At 45.3% G+C, this 23,679-nt stretch overlaps 1 protein-coding gene across 1 annotated transcript in view; it reads right to left on the bottom strand.

Annotated features, from left to right (window-relative positions):
• Nucleotides 1-23,679, bottom strand: part of KIAA1549 (KIAA1549 ortholog) — a 120,210-nt gene that overhangs the window by 47,407 nt on the left and 49,124 nt on the right. The window contains 9 exon segments of the mRNA XM_069461669.1: nt 290-474; nt 4,120-4,297; nt 8,320-8,468; nt 9,742-9,801; nt 11,301-11,484; nt 13,480-13,610; nt 14,884-15,061; nt 16,160-16,248; nt 20,090-22,792. Of these exon segments, the coding sequence (XP_069317770.1) occupies nt 290-474; nt 4,120-4,297; nt 8,320-8,468; nt 9,742-9,801; nt 11,301-11,484; nt 13,480-13,610; nt 14,884-15,061; nt 16,160-16,248; nt 20,090-22,792 (3,857 nt within the window).

Raw genomic sequence — 23,679 nt, forward strand, 5'->3', positions numbered from 1 at the left:
CCAGGGGTAAAATAGATTAGAATTCATACACAGAATGGATGTGATCTTCCAACTGACCAAAAATAAAATCACAGGAGAACCCTGGAGCTCACATCACATCTAAGCCTCTACACAGCTTCATGTTCTTGGACTATATTTACTACTACAGAAGAACCGGGGTTTCAGGAGGCAGATACGAAGGCAAAGGGACAACACCATTAAAGCCAGAGGATTTCCTTAACAGCCCAAACTCATTCCACCCCTGCCCCGCAAGACTGCTCAGGGGAACACTGCGGGGCTTGCCCCTTACCTTCTGACGCTGCTGGATGTTGGCCACAGTGTCAGGCTGAAAGTCCAGCTTGTCCGTGCGGCAGAGTTTCCAGTAGAGGATGATGACGATCACCGTCACCACCAGCACTGGGATGACCACACCGACAATGACCCACAGGTTGTTGCTCTGGGACTCTGGAGACGGCCTCCTCACCCTGTCCACAGCTGTAAACAAGGAAGAAAGGTCTTTCAATAATTCCTTCTCAACTCATTTACTGAACTGCATTTGTCTTCCTCTATGAAAAACTTGGAAAGCCCTGATATTTCAGCTCCAGATGACTGGTTACAGATTATAATCTTCTGATAACACGAAACATGAGCAAGCAAACACACACAACATACAATGTTACCTCTAGGATACATCAGGGGTCACAATGACAGATATGATGTATCTTAAGATACGTGGCTAATGTAATGGCAAAGCCAGGTTAATTCCAGGTCTCCTCACTTCCAGCATATTCTCCTAGATCACCCCTAAATTCCCACTGCAGGATGTCTCCATACCAAAAATGATTCTGTACAACTTTGTACAAAAGAGGCTCTCTTGAAAAGTAAGGGAAAAGCAGCTACTCCTCCAGAACATAGTCCCAACCATTGCATGATGTCAATAGGAACCATGCCCTTCCCGACTGCACAAGAGTACACAAGTCTGAACTAGGCTTGTGGAAGAAAACCCTTTCTGCTCTTCCACCCTTCCCTCACTATTCAGTTTCTCCGGTTTGCAAATGTTTATTAAGTATGCCAGACACAGTTCTGAAGTTGGGACCCAACAATGAACAAGCAGAGTCCCTCAAGGAGCTTAGGTTCTAGTGGGGGAAAGAGAAAATTATGAAGTAAATGAACCACTAAACAATTTTAGATAACACTAGTGCTATATACAAAGCAAAACAGTAAGGAGATATAACAAGAGCACAAATGCAATTGGTTATTTCCACTTTAGCAATTAAAAGAATGATAAAGATGCCAACGGTCATTGCATGAATGGCCACTAAAGATGAAAACAACACAAATGTTCCATCAACAGACGAATGGATAAACAAAATGTGGTATAGTCTTACAATGCAATGCCATTCAGCTTTAAAAGGAAGGAAATTCTATACATGCTACAACATGGATGGACCTTGAGAACATTATGCTAAGTGAAATAAGCCAGTCATAAAAGGACAAATGTTGTGTGATTCCACCGATGTGAAGTATCTAGGAAAAAACTCACAGAGACAGAAAGAACAGTGGTTGCCGGGGGCTGGGGGATGGGGAATGAAGCGTCACTATTTAATGGACAGCCGTAATGGACGCACTGTTGTGAATGTACTTAATGCCACTGAACAGTACACTTAAAAGTGGTTAAAATGGCAAAATTTCATGTGAAAAATATTTTATCACAGTAAAAAAAAAAGATGATCCTTAAGTTTTTCCACATGAAGCTTCAGTGTTAATCTGGACACTGAAGTCCTAATAAGTGACCTGTGTCCCTTCCTAAACCTTTGACACGTGGCTTTTCATCGAAACTGCTTTATTTAAGGGGCCAGTTGTCAAATTTTAAATTCCATGAAAGCAAATCTTACTCCTTTTGAATTGGCCACTCTCCCCCAACTGCCACGCCCACACCACCCTGGTGGCCCCTCACCTCTCACGGCCCTAGAGCATCACGCTTCAGCTCCTTCTCAGCGTCCTCCACCTGCTCCTTCTCCCCACACCCTGCCTCGTCCGCACTCTGTGCTCATCTCTCAAAGGACTCCTCCCCTAAAGGCTCCCCAGCTTCTCCCACTCTGGCTCCAGTCGCCCAAACGCCCCCTTCTCTCTAACTCAGCCATTCAGGCCACTTCATAAAATCTTCCCCATGACAACACCAGTTTCTCCCTTGTCTAAGTTAGTCTTTTGTTCTTGTTGTCTTTGTTTTGCAAATGGCACCTTATTACTCTTTTAAAATGCCTCGTATTACATAAATGGATCATCTTGATACACTACGCTGCTTTGCTCATTAATCTGGTCACGACGCCAAGCCTTGGCGTTTCAAATACACTTGGCTTTTCCCTTCATCTGCTGTGATGGTGAATACCTGCTATGGGATCAGAATGCATCTGCTCTAAGATAGAACAACAAAAAAGATACTTGATGCTGGTTTAAATTTAGGTTTAGACCCCCGAGAGTTAACAAGGGAGAAAGCATGCATTCTAAACCAAATGCACTATGAAAAAAGCACGAACTAGAGCAAAGACTGCATGGGACATGGCAAAAAGTGGCAAAGTGCTAAAAATTTGTATTTTTTAATTTGGCCTGAATATATTTTATATATGTAGCTCATTTTGCATAGAAACAATTGACAATATAGAAGTAGTGACAGAATCAAACCAAAGATCTGAGACAAATGGACACTTCTTAGTTCTAACCCAGTAAAACCCTGGAGAGGCAGAGATCGATCAAACCAGGCCCTGGCACATGCGTCCTCGGGGCTGCCCTTGGGCTGGCCCTGGTGCTGGGGGAGGCTTCCTTCTACCGCTAACCCCAGAATTCCAGGATTGTTACCCTTGTGGTTTTTAGTATAAAACTGGGGAATGAGAGGTGCAAGACCAGATGGAAGGAGGTTTGACAGGTGCCCACATCCGATTGCAATTAGCCTTGTTTAAACCATCAAATGTGTGGCTAGAGCAGGCCACCTCTCCAGCAATCAGAAATGTCACATATGAGGAAATGTGAAGAAGTGCTTTTGTTAACTTTTTTCTCACTGCTTTGGAAGAGAACACATTAACATGCAGTCACGTCTCAAATACATAACACAAACTGCCAGTGGTTATTTGCTTAAACTCTCCCATCATCTTCCATAAAACAGAGACAGTGTGTCCATCAGCCCTCGTCCTGGTTAGCCTCCAGGGACAAGTATCAATTTCATAAAGAACCTTCCACTACCGGGGATAATTTCAAAACTGCCATTCTTTAAAAACTGCCTTTGTCTCCTACATGTTTTCTGTAAAGAGTTTTTCAATACTCTCTGATGCTGAATTCCTTCTAAACATTTATTTCTTATTGGGAGCAAGTTTCAATGTACTCTTACAAGGACAGCTCTCTGGATCATAAAGGAAAAACGTCCACATTAAAATAGCAGTCTTACTCATAAAGGTATATTTAGAGAAACACACTCTTCCATGCCTCTCCTTTTTCTTGATTTTAAATAACCAAAATCTGAGCTGGAAGAGAAGGTACTGGGAGCGGGTACTGCTGGGCAGGCAGGAGCCAAGACCTTCCAACAATAATAAAGAAACACCAAAATACCTCTTTCTAAATTGTGGATTGGTGTGAGGACAGGGTGGGGGAGAAAGAGGATTGAAAAGGGTAAGGATCAAGGACCTCTTTGTGTTAAAAGACCCTGAAGGAAGCCAATAACTCCAGAGCGCACCTCCCAGCTTCCTGCGTGACTCACTGTCCCCACCAACGTTCAACATATGACATAGAAGGTTTTGGAAGAAATACAGAGCAAACACATTATTTTACCTAGGACAAAATTTCCACAAAGAGAAGCAGTACAGGCGTGGAGATAGATGTTAACGTTGATGTAAGGTACTATAAATCGCTATAGCACCACAAACACAAAATGCGAGGTAGGAAAAATAGCACAGGAGGCAACTCCAAGTCATTGAAATCCACCATAAAGAAGGTCTTGGCGAATGAATTTTAACAACTGGCGTCTTGTGTAAGTCCCTCTCCATAACAAGGGTTATACACACATCAGAAGGAGTTAAATTCAGAGCTCACTGTCAGGACAAACTGTCCTGGAGCCAGCAAAGCCCAGACGGTGACACGTCACGGACTTACGCTGGGCAATAGCGCCTTGAATCCGGTAACCCAAGATGATGGCTGCTCTCTGGAGATCGATCCTGTTAATCAGATCTGAAGACTTGACGGCGCTGAGTCTCTCTCCGTCTTGATCCTCCACAAAGTAGATGAGCTGCACGGGATTGTCATCTCCCTCTAGCCTGGACACGTTCACCACCTGAAAGATAACAGGAACCATTAGCGTCCTAGAAGCTCATGTTTCCAGATGCCCTTTGCCAGGTCACTTAATCCCAACTGTGTCACTCAGGATTTATTCCAATCCTCATAAGCTCCTTATACCAGTCAGGCCCCAGAATCACCACGATGCTCTCTCTGGATGGGAAGAGGGACAGTTCAAATGAAAGTTCCTCCACACAGAATGACAAATGGCCCTTGTCTTGCTCAACATCTTCTACAAGTAGGATATGCGGAACGTAGGGCTGGCGAGTCCAGGCGGTCTAGAGTTGTCACCAACAGGCTCCAGCATGCCCACCACGTCATTCTCCCAACATTCACGGCCGGATTAGGTCCATCCCTGGTTCTCTGAAACTATTGGTGGTTCTACCCAATCCCGCTTGAGTCTATTAGCCTGTCCTCCTTATTCTTCCAGGGCTGGGTTTCCCAACCTCGGCTTTATTGACATTTTGGGCCAGATAATTCCCAGTGGGGAACACTGCAGAGTGGTTGGCAGCTTCCCTGCCCTCTGCTCTCCAGGCGCCAGCAGCAAGTGCCCCTCCCAGCACCACCCAACGTGACAACCCAGATTGTCTCCTGACACTGCCAAAATGTGCCCTGGAGGGCCAAATCACCCACGCCCAGCTAAGAACCACTGGGTCTAAGGATGACAGACCTCATAAATTCGTAATCTTGTGGGTCAAATAGTACTTTGATTTAGCCCAAAACTTCTCTCTGATGTTAAAAGGCAGTCCTTTGACATCAGTATTTCAAAATCTAGTACATTCAACGTATCACAGTTTTGCATAAATACAGCTTTTTATTTTGTGGCTGTTTCTCTTAATGCTATGCAACAATTTTTTTTAAGAGGCAGGGTCTCACTCTGTCGCCCAGGCTGGAATGCAATGGTCCAATCACGGCTGGGACCACAAGCACGCACCATGATTCCCAGCTAAATTTTCAAAAAAATTTTTGTAGAGATGGGGTCTCACTCTGTTGCTCAGGCTGGTCTCAAGCAATCCTCCAGCGTCGGCCACCCATACAAGCATGAGCCAATGCGCCAGGCCCATGCAACAATTTTACTGCCCCTTTAGACTTCAGCAAAAAACACTGGACTGATTTCCTGAGAAAAGGATCAACAATGACTCCGAGCCCTTTATTTCACACGTGCCATTTAAACTGTTGGTCTCCACATTTGCCATTGGCGTGTACGATCTGTGACATGACCCCTGCTCTGCACACAGCTGCTGGACTCCGCCTGCGCCACAGGAAACTTCTGACAAATCAACAATTTCAAGGTTTCACTGTGAACTTCTTCCACATCATGTCTAAAGATCCTTAACAACGCAGGTCCAAATTCTCATCCCTTGAGAATCTGTTTTTATACTTCATCCTGAGAAGGACGCGTTTGTCTTGCCCTCTGGCTGCTGTCTCAAGGCCGGCTTCCTGACCGCTTCTCTTCCCCAGCCACCTGCGCCCTCCCGCCCACCCACGCGGTGCTCACTGATTTTTCACCAGCCGTTAGAAAGGAACACGGTCTAAAGGATACTGAAAAGGAAGCAGATTATATCCACCTGTCCCTCTACCCACGTGCCTGTGCATCTATTCCATTGAAAAGTTCTGATCAATTTTAAAAGTATGTTTTTTTCTTATATAAATCACAATCTCAAATATCCAGTGATACCCACTTTGATTCAAGATTCTACAAGTTTGTCCAGTGCTATAGTTTGGATATTTATCTCCTCCAAGGCTCAAGTTGAAATCTGATCCCCAGTGTTGGAGGCGGGGCCTGGTGGGAGGTGTTTGGGTCCTGGGGGCAGACCCTTCACGCATGGCTTGGTGCCCTCCCCAGAGCCATGAGTGAGTTCTCACTCTATTAGTTCCCAAGAGAGCTGGTTGTTCTCTCTCTCCATCTCCCTCTCTCACCATGTGATCGCTACATGCAGCTCCCTTTGGCTTTTTGCCATGAGCAGAAGCAGCACGAGGCCCTCACCAGAAGCAGACGCTGGCGTCATGCTTCTTGTACAGCCTGCAGAACCCTAAGCCAAATAACTCTCTTTTCTTTATAAATCACCCAGCACCATGCTTCTTGTACAGCCTGCAGAACCTGGAGCCAAATAGCCCTCTTTTCTTTATAAATCATTCAGCCTCAGGTATTCATTTATAGCAACACATGCAGACAAAGACATCTAGTGTGAAAGTCAGTAAAATCTAATTCCAGCATCCTTTCTAGGTGACTGCTAATCAGATTCATAGCTCGACGATACAACTCTGGTGTCATGGAGTCATCACTTTGGCTAACATCTTCAATTTCATTTTTAAAATTACTTTCTGACTAAAATCACATGCCTCTATAGAAGTTATATAGCCCATTGGAGAAGTTTTGAAAAACACATGCAAAAAAGTATAAAGAATTAAAATGAAACTTGCCTGATCACCTGAAATTCAACCAACTGAAGAAAATCACTATAAACATTTTGGCATGTTCCCTTCCATTCTTTTTTCCCCATGAATTCTATGTTAATATTTGGATTATGTTGCATATATCCTTTTGTAGCCTCTCTTCACTTGAACATTTTTCTGTATCATTAATTTTTTTAAATGGCTGCATAATATTCCAACATGTACAGATTTCCTATAACTTATTACACATTCCCCAAATGCTGGACACCTAGGTTGTTTCAACATTTTCACTCTTACAAATTGAGTTTCAATGAAGAGCCTTGTACTGTTATACACAAATCCTTGTCTACACCTTCATGTGTGGTCACTCTAAAGGGGGAAGAGAAGCAGAGTGTAGCTTGTAAGTAATTTGTCAGATGGCATCTGGACAGCTCAGTTAACTTTCACAAATCCATATTCTTACTTAGGGAGCTTGTGTATCTAATTTAGCACCATATTACACAGTTTTGTGGTGCCCTATAGCTGTTTTATGACATAAGTTATCCCACATTCAGACCTTGAGCTCTATGAAGCTAGAACTTCATAGCCTTTGAATAAAGCAAAGCTTTTATATTACAATTTAATTTTTATTCTTTGTTTACTCTCAAATTTCTCTATAACTTACTGCATCTGTCAAAGGAACTATTTTAGAAACTTAAGCACTATTTTAGAAACTTAAGTTCCGGGAGGGGAACAAGGAGCAATGCTGAGAGGGAAACACGTGGGAAAGAGTTGGAGAATGAGGACGCAATTCTAGGTGAAACCGCCCCGCTCCCCGCCACCCGGTAATGCATCTTTTTCTCTAATGCCTCCTACCCACTCACCTCCCCATCCTGCCTGGAGCCCACACCCTGCCCTTCAGAGTTCTACCCTGGTGTTTTGTTTCTGAAATGCCATAGCTCTAAACATCCCATTTCCTAGCTCGACAAGGCAGCAGTTGGTAAAGAAAAAGAATCCACATAATTCATATGGGGATGGAAATAAATGACGGCCCCAACCTCCAAGTTTCTGGGAGTATGTGCATTTTAAAATGGGTCACTTTTCAATTCAAACAAATCTGTCTTTTGTAGCCTGTCTGCCAGTTTACCAAAGTGAAGAAGCTTTGGGGTAAGATGAGACGACCAGGTTGGCAGGAGGCAGAGAGAAATGAAATGCTAGAATGGTGGGGCAGAGAATTTCCCTCTTTCTGATCTCTTCAGGTCTCTTCCAGCTGAATGACTTCTCTCGACAATGCTATCAACAGTACTTACCATTCCATAAAATAGGCTACATTTTTGTTAATTAAAAAACTATTCTTTGAAAAACAAGGTCATGCGATAGCATGGCAACCCAGTAACACAATTCTGCGATGCTGCCCAAGGCCTACTGCTATACCAGCTACTTACTAAGAACTTGGTAAATAATTTGTCTAGACTCTAGTTGAACTGATATGCTGCCAATTCAGTTGCTACCTAATATAGGAATCGGTCAAAATCAGCACTTTTTCATGGCATTTCCCACTTGCATAAAAATACAGGTTTTTCAATGGCTTGCATACACACTCTCCCTCTCCCCTTCCCCTACTCCTTTGAGCCCCTAGAGTACCTGTACCACGCTGTTCCCCGCGGTGATGGTGGCCCTCCTCCACATCCGCCTTCGGGTGGACACCTCGCTGAGCAGCTGGGCCAGCTTGCGCTCCATCTCCGCCTGAAACACTTCATTCTGGAGCTGCTTCTCCACGACGCCCAGGAGGACTGTGTTTAAATGAAAACACACACAGCACCCAAAACAAGTCAGTGGTGGAAAGAAAAAGGGTGCGCGCGCGCGCGCGCGCGCGCGCGTGTGTGTGTGTGTGTGTGTGTGTGTGAGAGAGAGAGAGATATTGAAAGAAGGTGAAATTAACGCAGGATTCCTACAAAATGGCACTCCCTAGATAGGAGACATTAAAAGGGGAAAAAATGAATGGGGAGAGGGAGAGCCCAGGAAGTATAGCTCGTGAGTCTTATCGATGGCTCCAAGCTCTGAGCGTTACCCAGACTACTGGCCAGAAGTCCCAGGAACTCAGCACTGCAGGAGCTTTGGAACTAAGAGCACCTACACAGGATCAAACATTTTGTCTGCACTTATCTCAAAACTTCTGGAAATAGCAGAGTTCCTATCTTGTCTTAAGACTTGGACTCAAACTTCCTTGAGAAAAGGGTACCCACCTACCTATCTTGAGTTACCTGCTTTAGACAAAATTATCTAAAAGACAATCAGCTTGTCAGAGTAGTCTAGGAGGAAGGAGCATGTGCTTTTTAACCAGAACTGGTTTCAATTCTCTTTGAGATACATCCACGGGCAAGTTACTTAATTGCTATGAAAATTATCTGGAAAACGGGACTGATGTACCATCTGAAGAGGTGGAGCCTTTACATAAGCTGTTGTATGTTAAGCAACGAGAACTTGCAAGGTCGAAGAACCCCGTAAATGGTGACCATAGCTACTCTACATGTTCTCTCTCATGCCCAGTGACTGTGTTGCTTACACACTGGGCACCCGTTGAGCTCATAACTACCCATTAGACTTTTGTGTACCAGGTTAGAAAACCTTAATCTGCGATATCAAAGCTCTGAATATCTGACCCAGTCCCACAAGAAAAGAAAAAGCTTCCTATTAATATTTGCTCACCAGGCCACATTGCTTGTCCTTATTAAACCAGATAAATAATACTTTTAGAAGAAAAAAAAAAAAGATCATTGCTTCTGAACCTCTCCTGTTCTGGGTCAGAAGATTGTCAGTTCCTGTTAGACTCTGCCCTGGACTTGATGTATGATTTTAAAGAAAGCCAATCCTTTTTGTGCCATAACTCAGTGGGACACATCCCCACAGCCAAATCTGAATCCCTTTCTCATTCATTCTTTGCCAAGAATTTAAGGTACATTTTGCCCTAAAGTTAGCAAACAGGAAAGGCAGTATCCTTCTCAATATGCCCAGACAGACTTCTTATTCTTACAGTTCCCAAAACATTACGTAAGTTAAACATACCTGTTCTGACCCAAGAGGACTTCAACAGCTGAGATAAGTTGAGCTGTGGGTACTGGAAGGCTACAAAAGAGAAAGAGGGAAGGAGAAAAATCCGTTTAAAAAGCACCATGTTTATGACAAAGTCACAACACATTGTTTTTCCTATACTGTTTAGATTTGAACATGAAAGAACAAAATTCCAGATTGGCGTGAAGACACAGAGAATAGCAGTTTCTGAGCACATTGGTCTCAAGGAGAAAGAGAGGGACAATAAGACATAAAGGGCTGGCTCCAGCCACCTCGCAGGACACTGCTGCACAGAGAGGTCACCCGAGAGTTGTCCGTTAGATGTCACTGTTCCAGAGCAGGGTGTGCTCACAGTGTGCCCCTCACAGCTCTAGGTTTTCCCAGCAACGACTGGGGGTAAAGTGGCCGCCTATCATACAGTCCTGGTGCACCCCTGTAGTCCGGCACACTTACTGTTTTAGCATCACGCACAACGGAAAGTTGCTATTTATAAATAACAACTTTATCCCAGTCTACTTTTGTATAGAGTAACTCGTAAAGTTATTCTCTTTAGTTTCATTAACAATAGACTGAAATACATTAAAAGTCATTAGGCCACCTGACTGTTTCATTTTGAAAAAGAATCTGATATATTTTTTTTCCCTAATTTCGACCCTGGAATCTACTGTGTTTTGAAGTAAACATTCTCCCCTTCTCCCTTGCTGCTTGCATTTGCACTGTGAATCTAATTACTTCAGCCAGGAAGAAAGGTTTTGTTTGTTTTCATTTATTACTTTTATTTTAAAATTTACACAGTGGAATTTACTCTTTTTTGGTACACAGTTTTGATAAATGCATAAAGTTGCATAATCACTGCCATAAGGAAGATATGGAACAGTTTCATCATCCCCCCCAAATTGCCTTATGCTGCATTTTTTTTGTCATCAAACTCTCCTCCCACCCTTAACCCCTGACAGCCACAGGTCTGCTCTCCATCCCTGCAGTTTTGTCTTTTCCAGAGTTGGGGCACTTTTTAACAGCGTCCCTTTACTGTCAGAAGAGAGTAATAAAGCCAGGTGCAGTGGGACAGGAGGGCTCTGGAGACCCCCTGGCTTGAATCTGAGAATTTCCAGTATTATCTGATTTATATTCTGGAGTTCAGTCCAACATTTCTTTGAAAAAAAAAAAGGGGGGGGCCCAGTGAAAATACTCTGTATGATATCACAATGGTGAATACACATCCTTACACATTTACCCAAACCCACAGAAGGCACAACGCAAGAAGGAACCCTCGTGTAAACACAGACTCTGGGTGACAGTGATGTCTCAGTGCAGGTTCACGGACTGTAACAAATGTGCCACCGTGGGGTGGGGGTGGTGGTAATGGGGGAGGCTACGAATGTGTGGGAGCAGGGGGTATATGGGGAAATCTCTGAACCTTCCCATCACACTTGCTGTAAACCCAAAACTGCACTTAAAAAAAACAAATCTTTAAACACAATTTTAGAAAGAGGCCCACCAACAACAGTACCCACAGCCCCCGCCCCAGCGCGTCCAAGGCGCTCGGTACTCACGCTCCGCGATCTGCAGCACCGGGTAGCCCAGGTAGAAACTGAACTCCACCACGCTCAAGTTCCTGAGCAGCTCGCTCACTTCCGAGCCGTTCAAAAATCCCTGTGTGCTTCTAACCGCAAAAATAATATTCACCGGGCCCCGCCGGGGAGCCGCCCTTGAGGAACTGACGGTGATATTCAAGATCTGAAAGAATCAAGTCAGAATAAGCTTCTACGATAAATTAAAATATTCACCTGGAAGCCTGACTGTGATGTCTCTCTCACAGGTTCTCTCATTGATTTTTTAAAAGGAGGTAAAGTTTTTAAAGGAAAGAGTAAGTGGTTTTCGAACCCGGTTTTCTTTCCTAAGACTTTAAATGCTCAATTTTAAAAAATGTTTCTAACAGTGAGGGATGAACTGAGCTCGGGCATTTATAGACCTCCCTCTCTGCCTCCTGCCCCCAGTCCCACTGAAATAACAGTAAGCCGAACAAAGGGGAATCAATCCACAGGAGCACTGAGACTGGAAGAAAACCCGAGACTCGGTCAGACTTCTGGAACATGGAGAAAGAACGGATCACAGGGATATAAACCAGACTGAGGGAGCGGAGGTCCCAAACGCGCACCGGCTCTGCCCGGCAGAGCTGAGAGCCCCTCTCCCCGGGGCCCAGGGCGCTGTGGCAGAGGTCAGCAGGAGTGAGCCCCAGAGTGGGCTCCAGAGCCGTCATCGGTAGGATGAACTGAGAGCCGGTGTTCCAAAGAGCCGAGGCACTCGCCTTCCCCTTCCCTCCCGACTGCCACACCCAGGCTAACACAGGGGTGCCAGCGGCAGCTACACCTTCACGCAGAATAGCCCAAAGAACTGCTCCCTGAGGGAAATGAACCACCTGCCCGAGGGGACTAAAAGACCTACAGCGGGTGTAGGCTCCAAGCAAGAAGCTGGGCAGAGACTGAGATAACTCCAGCACACACGAGAGACAAAGAAGGAAAGAAAATGGAGAAAGAAAAAAAAAGCAGCCAGCTCTCAGCTCTGCCCTGAGAAACATGCTAACGTGCCCCATCCCCAGAGAAAACACTCCTTATCTTGACACTGGACAGAGGACATTCTCCGTCTGCCCCTGACCACACGCCACACCCAGAGAGATGCCGAGAGGCCCGCGTGGACACCTTCTGCCCGGCACCCGGCGCTCTGAAGAACTCTCCCATCAGGACACCGGCTGACGTAGAAACAGACCCCACAGCTGAAGGAGAAGCCGTACGAGCTGCCCAAATAAACAAGCTGGCTCCTCATTCCTAATAACCAACCAACCAATGGTCTCCAGGCATTTATAGAAACTAACAGCGCAAAAGCAAAGGACCAAGATCGACACACAGAACAATGCAGGGAAAACCAAGATAGGAAACGGAAGACAAATTTTTTAAAATTCTAAATAATGTCCACAGAGAATTTCAGGGTGATATTGCATCATCCTTCAAGATGATCCCACAGGACAGGCTACAGTGAAAAACTAGCAAAGAACAATGAAAAAAAAAAATGTCTGCTAAAAAAAAATTTCCATAGAGAGATTGAATAATGTAATTGACACAGCTAAAGACTAAATTAATGACTTGGAGAACAAAGTTTAGTAATTCTGTAAAAATAGAGAATAAAAGAGATGGAAAATATGAGGAAAAAATAAGAAATACGGAAGGTGGACCCAGGAGGGCCAAAATTTAACATGCATTTCAGAAAAGGAGAACAAAGAATATGGAGGGGAGATAAAAGAAATACAAAAACATCAGTAGTTTCCACAATATATAATACGTCAGTTCTTTGACTGCAGCTATACTCTGTGTCAAGAATGAAGCATCCCACAGTATTCCATAATATGGAATACCAGTCCATGTCGGCATTCCCCCATTGGATGGTAGGTGGATACCATTCCGCTTTGGAACATTCTTGAATTTCCTGCATATGTCATGTCTTCATCTCACCATATCTGAACTCCCTGGTGAGCAGCTACTCTACAACTTTCAAAGATGCTTAGCCCATTCATGCTACACAGACCCTACTCCATAGGTAGGGAGCAACACTAGCCCACGTGACCTGATTTCCTCCACTGGAGGGAACAGAGTTAAGCACATCATAAATGAAACGCTGTGAAATAATTTCCCCTTTCAAGGATAAGGCATTCCGTTCTGCCTTCAGTGATACCCTCACCTGCACCGTGAGGTTATACGTCCCCTGGTGGTGTTTTCTCACTTCAAAGAGAGCTGTCATTAGGCCTTTCTCAATGCGCTGGGTGAAGTTGCAGAAGCCAGTATCCACACTCGGAGGCACAAACTGAAGTACTGAAAAGAAGGACAGCAATCAAAGTCCCACGAACAAGGTATTTCTTAAGTATTAAGGAACAAAGAAAGAAAAAAATAGTACCTAAATCAACTAACCCATCCATGGCATGGGGTTAAGTACTGTGATATGCCATTTGAATGTACTAATATTATCTCATGGAAATGGAGAGAGCAACTTCGTACCAAATGAATACATCAACAGGAAGGCAACTGGGATCTTTTTTTTTTTTTTTTTTGAGACAGAGTCTTGCTCTGTCACCCTGGCTAGAGTATGGCTGATGTCATCACAGCTCACTGCAACCTCAAATTCCTGGGCTCAAGTGATCCTCCTGCCTCAGCCTCCGGAGTAGCTGAAACTACAGGTATGCACCACCACACCTGGCTAATTTTTTCTATTTTTGGTAGAGATGGAGTCTCACTCTTGCTCAGGTTGGTCTTGAACTCCTGACCTCAAGCAATCCTCCCACCTTAGCCTCCCACAGTGCTAGGATCACAGGCATGAACCACCATGCCTGGCCAACTGGCATCATTTTAAAATGGAAAAATACCTGGCATAACAATTTGAGCATTAGAAGCTACAACTGATTAAAACATTTCAGATATACAGAAATTCATTACAGATAAATTCTTAAGTACTTATGGGTGAAATGACATAATATCTGTCATTGCTTTAAAACACTCTACTGTCCCCAAAATGTTCATGGGGGATAGACAAAACAAAATTGGTAAAACGTTGGTAATTTTTTAATTACAGGCATACATGAGCTTAAGATGTTACTCTCTTGACTTTTGCATATATTTGAAAATGTCCATAATAAAAAGGTAAGTATAATCTTAAGGAATTACTGTTAACTTTAGAGGGTGTGATGATATTGTAGATAGATGTGTATGTATGTGTGTACACATATGTGTGGGTATATATATGTTTAATGGTCTTTATTTTTTAGAAGCCATGGGCTGAAGTATGTACTGGTGAGATGATTTGATGCCTGAGATTTACTTTAAAATAATGTGAGAGGAGGGGAGGCGGATAGGGGCACAGATTTAACAAGACCGGCCAGGAGCTGAAAATTGTTAGAGCCGTAAGATGGGTACACATGGGTTCATTAAACGATTCTGTGTACTTCTGTATGTGCTTGAGACTTCCCATAATTATGAAGTTTTTAAAAACTTAAATAATAATCTTTAAAAATGATTCCCAATTTTTTAAAAATTTTAAAAAATAAAATGAAATTCTATTTACAAACAAAACAACTGCCCTCAGTTGTCTCACCTGTTTGAACTTGGAACCTGGACTCTGGCACCAGGAACGAAGGTTTCACAGACAGGATTAAAGGAGACTGGTCACGCACGAGTTTACTGTTTATAAGTACATTGATGACCGATATCGCCGTGTAAACGAAAGGACCAGATGTTACCAGAAAAGTGAAGTCAGTGAATAGCTCATAAACCTACGGAAATAAAAAATACAAAAGATAATTCAAACCTAAAAGAAGTTGCTTTAGACAAATATGAAAAAAAAATAAAGTAAAAAACTAAACTGGTAGTTTCAAATGAAGGAGTGAGTGGTGCTTCACAGATAGTCACAATTTTATTTTAGTTATCCATTTTATTCTCTGCCAACCTTCTCAAAAACAGCACAAAATTACAAGAGTGGGGAGAAAGAATAGTCAATCATACGAACTGAATAGTCAGTTAGGGAGAACTCAAGGGATTTGTTGTATTTCAACCACACAGAAAGGGGCACTTACGCTATTGAGCAGCACAGTCCAAAATAAATATAACAAGAGCCACTTAACACAGTCTTCAAAGTTCTAGTGGCCATATTAAAAAACATAAGAACAGATAAATTAATTTTAAATATGTTTTACCTAATCTAATATATCTGAAATAGCATTTCCATGTGTAGTCAATACATAAAGCCATTAATGAGGTATTTTCTGTTCCTTTTTTCACTGCATTTTTGAAATCTGGTGTGTATGTCACACCCGCAGCATGTCTCAATTCAGAAGACGAGCCCATCTCACAGGCTCTGGCCATACGTGGCTCCCGGCTCTGGTCCGAGATGTCACATCTCTAGACAGAGCATGGCTTTCGGGGCTCACTAGGGAGAACACATACCAGCACAGGGTCCAGTATCAAAGATTTGGGAATCTACCTCTGTCTCACACTAAATGTACAGAAAGACATACATTTACTCACCCTAAAATCTAATTTAAACTCAACTCCAAGTCCTTCAATGGGCATCGAGGGAAGCAGAATCGTAAATGCCCAGACCTGCCACCTCTGGCCCAAAAGCCCCTTTGTTCCAACTCTGCCAACACATCTCCCCATGGACTAAACCTGACCTCATCTGGGGTCAGGAAAGCCTTCCCTGATGCAGTAACGCTTGAGTGGAGATCCAGACAACGAGTAGGAGATAACCAGGACAAGGGGGGGAAGGAAGGAAGGAGAATGATTCCTCGGAAGTAACCTGCCTCCAACCCACCCCTGGGTCCTGTCAGCCCTGGTCCCATTAGACGTCACGCTCCCAAGCTGCAAGGACTCACCTTGAGCTCCACCGCACGGTTGAAGTGAATCCTCAACACTTCTTTGATTGATGTGATGATGTACTCCTGCACCGCTCTTCTGGCCAGCACTACAAATTAAAGCCAAGAACCAAATGCATTTTAGCATCATTATGAATAACAAAGGTATCACACTTCCGGACACTAGCTCTGTGCCAAAGTGCATAGCAGCTCCAAAAGTCTTTTTGTAAAAATAAGGCCCGAACCAGGATAGAACAGAGCTTAAGGATGGAAGCGCTGCTGACTACCTATAGAGGAACAGCAGGCAGGACCCGGAAGGTAGCAGGTAAACTGTGCTGGTGCTGTGTACAGCAACCTCCCTTGCCTCTGCCAAGTGAGATCAGGAATGACCCACCCAGGGGGCAAATAGCTTCTAGGTATCATTTTCACCTGGACAGACACCAGGCTGTCTTCTGGCTATGGCCCCAATGGCAAAACACAAGGCTTTAAAAGCTCCCAGAAGTAATATTTTAAAAGGCCTTAAGATGTTACTCAACAAAACTAGATAACCTTTTTCTATAAAATGAGGTCTTCTATCCAAACTTTTCAAAACAAAAGAGTTTTTACCACTAATAAACGGGAAAAAAAGATTTTCAAAATTCCCATGTATTAATTTTTATGTAGAAAATATTTCTCATACCAAAGTCTAGTTTTGTTTAATGATTTTCACATTTAAAAAGTTTTATGTGAAAGTCTATATTAGTAAGTAAGCCCATTTCTCAGTATTTAGTAAGCTTGTTCTTTCCCTTTTTATTTTTTCTTTCCTCCTCCATCAACCTGCCATAAAGCACAATTGGAATACATTTGCTATTATTATTCAGTTTCCCATTTCCTGATTTTAATTTTTAAAACCAGAGACACAATCACTCTGTACTCTTCACTTGGTTAAAAAAAAAAAAAAAAAAATGTTTAAGTAATATTTGATTGTTTTTTCTATGAATCAGTGATCTAAATTTTTTTTTAAAGGGGAAGCGGGGGCTTCTTTAGTTCCTGAGACCATGAGAACAGATCCATAGCCCCACACGTCACTGGGTCACACCAATGGCCAACTCAGCACAGCCCACACAGGCTCTAAAGGGGCCAGATTACACCATGGATTCTAAAGAGAAAGACAAAATGAGTGGGGAGGGAAGGGGGAAGAGTGGAAACCAAGAAATACATCTTATTTAAGGAAGGAAATGAGGAGAGAGGGGGAAAGACGGGGGAAGGGAAGGAGGATGAGGGAGGGGAAAGGGGAAAGAGGAGAGAAGGAGGGAGGGAGAGAGGGTCTCAAGAGCTAAACATGTGGGAAGCGGAGGCAGAATGGGAAGTCAGAAACAGAAAAACCCTATCAAAGAGAGCTGGAGTTCATATTGCAAGTAGCCCCCTACAGCGGAAGGAATCACTTGGTAGACTCAGTGCTACCCTGCACGGCCCCAGGGCCAGCAGCACAGCCTCTGCCTTCTCCAACTTATCTGAGTAAGACATGAAACTGCAACATTGGGAGACAAGGACATGAGTCTTTGGGAAGAGGGATCATCTGCAAATGAACATCTTACAGATGTTTCCCCAAATGTCCAGAGCTAAGAGGAGAGCGGGGAGAGAGAACTCCAGAGGGGCCACAGAGTCAGAAAGGTCCTGGATGGGAAGGGCAGCAGCCACCTGTCCCTGGATACACATGGCCAAGTACCTTCCTAAGCGTCGGTCATGGATCAACAGCATCTCGGGTGGTCCTGTTTTACTACAGAGCTCCATAAAAAAGCATCCTTTCAGGGGAGAGGGAATCACCTCAACCCCCCTTCTCTGGACTCTCACTAATAGATAATCACTACAAAGAAACCAAGGTCAAATCTAAATGAAGACTGGAAATGAACCCATGCTTCCTCTGGGTGAAAGGTATCACTGAAGGCAAAAGATGGCATTTATCTCCAGTAAAAAATACAATGTAACACCAATGTACAACTCTGGACATTTACTGAAACTGCACACTTTCAATGGGCAAATTTTACTCCAAAAAGCTGTTAAAAATATATGGAAACCTAATAAAGGGCACCAAATGTCATTAAACATGCACCATATGTGAAAGTTAAATACCTCATATTCTTAGAGATACCACTAAAATGGTTTCTATTAATAATTATTCACAGAAAAATTATAAAAGACACAATATTACAACTGTTTCATAAATATCATAGACTCCTAGAAATAAAGAAGTTTTCAGTAACTGTTTTAATAAGCTCCTCATAACTGACCCTTTGTAGCTACTTTGTAATAACTTTGTAAGAAGAAAGAAAAGTATCAAGTGCATGAGAAACTCTTTTTCTCTTGCCCTGACTACTCTGATCCTGCAGATTACAGCTCGTAATTTTGTTCCAACCTCATTTCCCGGCGTAAGTACCTGCTCCCCTCTTACACAGTCTCATCTCCCGCCAGGCTGAATGTCTCCTCCCCCCACAGGACACTTCCCTCCACCCTCAGAGGACAACACTCAACTCTTCCTTTAATGTGGATCTCCCATTTCACATTCTTCCAAGCCCATCCCTGGTCACCCCAAACAGGCACTCCTAGAGAACTCTAACCATTTTTATTACAGCCACCAGGAAAAAATGGCTCATGGCTCACCATCTGCCCTGCCAGGCTCTGAGCTCCTCCCAGGATGGGGCCACACCTTTATTCATCCCTTAGAGCATCCCTTAAAGCTTCTAGAAGCACCTCACACATGCTGAGTGCTCAACAATCATTCATCACATGAATTAACAAGTGGTTCCCTTTGGGGTGGGGGGAGCCGGGGCTCCCGCTGCCCCCAGCCCTGAGAGAGGGCAGCATTGCCACAGGGAGCAGGGGCTCACTGGCCCACCTCCCTCGGCATGGAGGAAGACCAAGCCTGTTCTCCTCCCGCCTCCCCTCCACACTCTCCACTCCTTCCTGGTCCACTCCACTCCTCCTCTACCTCTTCTGCCATTCTCTCTGCCCTTCCTCACTTCTGTCCCCACCCCAATCAACACCCAGGGCAGGCTGCTCGTCCGTATTAGGTTGTGTCAAGCTACAGTAACAGCCCAGGAGACTCCACGCCTAAGTCACTTCTTATGAAGAAAAACGTGGAGACCCTGACCTAGCCGGCCAGCCACTGGACAGTGTCCTTGAAATAAGTCACCCCCGCAGAGGCAGGCCCTTGGATGTACGCCGCCTCGAGGTGGCCACGGCAGCTGCAAAACTGTAAGAGAAGCCTCTGGCTGCTCGGCCAGCAACTCAGGCTGCAGGCGGGAAGGGGATCAAAGCCTGTGACTGGATTCAGGGATATTTAGTCACTTCGTTTTTCTTTCCACAGGACTCAAGTGACATTTACAAGAGTCTACAAGAGCAAAGTGCATCCTCCTTTCAAGGAACAGTAAGAATAGCAAATCAGTAAGAAACTGCAAGGGTTGCCCTTACACACTTGCCCAGCCCATTGCTTGAACTAAACATGGAAGTGTTGTGACTATGTCATCTATGCAGCCAGTGGGTTATGAGCTCCAACGCCAAAGATCCTACCAGAAACTTCTAAGGTTCATTTAGCTCTTACATTTGTTCTTATTGCGACTACTAACTAATACGTAATATTCTGTGAGTGCTTCCTATGTGCCAGGCACTGGGATAAGTATTTTATACGCATGAATACACTTACATCTTAACAAGAACCCAGTGAAGTAGGTGCCAGTATCACCCTTGTTTAATAGTTGAGGAAACAGAGGCTTAGAGAGGCTAATCACTGTCTGAGAACCACAGACAGTTGAGGGAGGATCACTACCAGGGAGTTATCTAAGCCCAGCACCTGCACATCACCATGACGCTCTGAGTCTCAGGAGCACCGCAAACGAGCACCTTAGAAAGGCCAGCGCTGCCCACCCCACCCCCTGCCCCCCCACCCCCCGCCAGAGAGAAGCAGGGCCTTACCAGTGGTGATCAAATAGGCATCAGGAACTGTGATATCACACACGTACGGTGGCTTGGCAGTGGCCAGTGCCGGAGTGTACACTGTTGCTTCAAGAGTGAAGGTGGTCACAGGATGCAGGGAGGGCAGGGGGGACTCAGCACTGCTCTCCTGAGGGCTCTCACTCGCGGTGTTGCCATTCAGGGTGGTGTCAGTGGGAACAGCAATGGTAGCACTAGTGTCAGATGTGCCCGGCTCGGCAGAGGTGTTCAGCGGTACATCTGAGGGTGTGAACAACGGGCCCACGATGATCAGCTCTGTCGTCAGAGGTGACGGAGTCAACTCAGAGACAACCGAGGATGCTGATGACAGGTACACGTCGGCAGTCAATGCTGTACCAGTGGGAATGGCTTTGGAGAAAGAGACTGAGATAGACGAGTGACCACCTGTGGCACTGACTCCCTCATTGGAAGGTGTCGGAGTTGAGAACAGAGAAGACTCAGTTAGAACAGGTGTCACGTGGAAAGCAGTCAACGGTGGTGTTACGTGAGTCCCAGCAGTCAGGATGTCAAGGACAGGCTCAGAGCTGGAGGGCACCAGTGTGGTGACTGCGGATTCACGGGAAATGAGTGAAAACTCAAAACAGGAGGTAGTTTCAGTGAGAGCTGAGGTAAAATGAGCTTCAGAACCTGTAAGTGAAACTGTTGATGCTTCAGTGAACTTGGGAGAGTCAGACGGGAAGCTTGATCGTGGTGACGATTCAGAGTGACCGGGCAGGAAAGTGACGGTATTTAAAGGCAGGTCTGAACTTGGCCAGAGCTGAGAAAACTCAAGGCTTGTGGAATTAGGAAGAGAATGCTGAGGTGACTGCAAATCAACAGAGTTGGACAATGAGGATGTCTCGATCAAGGTAGGAAAAGCCTGAGACATGGAGGGTGACAAGTCACCTGACGTCAGAGACAGAGAAGCAAGTGCTTCCAAAGGGGAGAGGACGGAGCGGCTGAATCCCAGTGGGGGAGTTGAGAAAAAGCTGGATGTGAAATCCAAAATGCTTCCAGGTTTGTGTTCGAAAAAACTGGCAGCTTCTTGGTGAGAGAAAAGTGAAGACTCTACTAAAGGAACCAAACTATAAGAAGGAGAAAGACTCGGCTCACGGACGGCAACCAAGGGTGTGTTTTTGTTTGCTATGATGGGGAAAAGTGAGTCCAGGAGAACACTGGTGGTGACCGAGAAAAACGCAGCGGTCACACTGGATGGCATCGCTTGGGTTTCAGCAACAGGGGGGGTGGCAGCAGTAGGACCAAGTGACGCTGGCACAGGGAGGTGGCTGTGGGACGGGTGCACCTGTGTGGTCACAACACTGCTCACACCCACCTCGGCCGAAATGCCAACGCTCACGTCTGAGATGTCCACAAATCTAGAGGAAAGTGAGACAATAGGTCTTGAGGGGAAAAGTGTATTGAATATTTGAGGCTCTTCCTCAAACTCAGAGAAGTCTGCTACGACACTGCTTGGTGGAGAGATGCTGCTTTCCTCCAGTACAGTCAGGGACAGGGTCTCCGCACCATCCCCAGAGCCCACGTCTTTCTCCACAAGGCTCGAGGCCAGAACGTGCCGCGGTGACGCCACCCCGCAGGACGCGCACCACGTGTACGGCCTGAATAAAGACACCACCGGGCTCAGGATGTGAGTGTCACCCGCGTGACTGGGGACCGCTGAATTGCCGAGCAATTCGGACATTTCACTGGAGTCGCTGGGAAGGAAGGGGTTGTATGAAACATCGGCCGACAGAGTAGAAAAGGGTACAAATGCAAGAGGAGCTGAAAACCAAGCGGAACGTGTATTGCTGAGGGCAAGGGCTGTGTGGGCAACAGTCACAGCAGGGGATGCTCTTGGAGAGATGGTCTCTTCTAGACCTTGACTCAACGCAGTGGTCACATCAGGGTATCTGTCTGTGCTTGCGGCCGAAAACTCCTCTGGAGGCCGTGAGACCTCCCCCGGCGACGGGGACGGCTGGTGAGTAACACCCTCGCCCCACGGCTCAGGCACTGAAGACCCAGAGCTAAAGAGGAGGGTGGTTTCCACATCCTTCGTCACTGAAGCCACAATCTCTGGCAAAGTCCTGCTTGATAACTGACTGTAAATATCAAGAGGATAAAGCACCAAATTCCTACTAGGAGTTGGAATCACGCCCTCGGAGGTGGGAAAAGCTGATCGGAAGGTGTTGAAACGACTGGGGGACTCAGCGTGTGCTGCCGGTTGTTGCACTGTGGTCTGCCAGGCTGATGTCACCTCTCTATCGTGTACAGAGATCGTGGGTGGCACCGGAGTGAGCGTGGGCTCCGACGGTGCTCTGGGTGGCCCTGGCGAGCTGACTGTGACATACTGCACTGGAGACGCCACCCGCGGGGTGGTCCAGTGAGGATCTGGCAGAAAGTTATCCATTTCATCCTCATCGATGGCCACCTCGTTGCTCGTTACCGACATGTAACTTGCCACAAAGATGCTGTGATCTGCTGTACTTTGGGTCCATTTTCCTTGGTTAAAAAAGGTTATATCAAAAGTAGTAGCCGATGGAGAGGAGATGACATGGAGGGAGCTGCTCTGCTGGGACCCTGGGGTGGTTTCTGTTAAGGCCACTTGTGCAGCACTGTGTGTGGTGCTTCTCTTCAGCACGAGCCCCTCGGAGGAGAGAGAAAGGTTGTGCTGTTCCGGAGAGAGCTCATCTATCAAAAAAATCAAAGCTGGGTTAGCTGTGATGCCATGAAAGTCACACTGCTGACATTCTGTTTCAGGTATAAAAATGTACTCATTCAACAAACACCCGCTTACTGTAAATATCCATGATTCATAGTTAGAAGTTAAACAGCTAGTCGGAAGCCAGAAATTGCCAGAATTACTGTCGGGACAATGTCTGCAAATATTCATAAACCTGAGCACTACTTTTACTTAAGCTGTGTTTGTCTGTGTACACATTTACATACTTTTTCTCTTACTTTCTAACGACAGACTCATCTCCGCAAAACCACAGAATTCTGGAAAAGGAGGCGGCCTTGGGAAACTGTCTAGTCCATTCTCTTGCATCACACAAGGAAAGAGAGGTTCAGAGAAGGTAAATAAACCAATTATAAGGCCACCCAGACAGCGTGGAGCTGGAATCTGAATAGAAGGCTGCCTTGACTCCGAAGCCCACGTGTTTTCCCTTCCATGAAAGGAGCTGGCTCCTTAGAGAAACGAACAAGACAGCTCTGACGGCATCAGAGTTCCCAGGTGGGAAGTTCCACGGTTTCCCAGTTGTGCTCCCACACGAAGGCCCCAGGCTACCTGCAGGCCCAGCTTTCATCACTCCCACTCTCCGTCCTCCCCAACTATGCTCTGGCCCAATGAGCTACCAGCAGTTCTCCAAACCCAAATTCTTTCTGGCCTTAATGACTGCACGTTCTTCTCCCCCTACCTGGAATGTCCTTCGCGGGCTCTCTACCTGGTTATTCCTACTGGTCCTTCAGACACAGCATCGATATAACCTCCTCTAGAGTTGGGTTAGTGGCTCTCCGTGGGCTTCTACCTGTCACATCCCTTATCACGCCCACTGAAATTAACTGTCTGCTCATTA

The sequence above is a fragment of the Eulemur rufifrons genome, chromosome 29, assembly GCF_041146395.1.
Source record: "Eulemur rufifrons isolate Redbay chromosome 29, OSU_ERuf_1, whole genome shotgun sequence".
Lineage (NCBI taxonomy): Eukaryota > Metazoa > Chordata > Mammalia > Primates > Lemuridae > Eulemur > Eulemur rufifrons.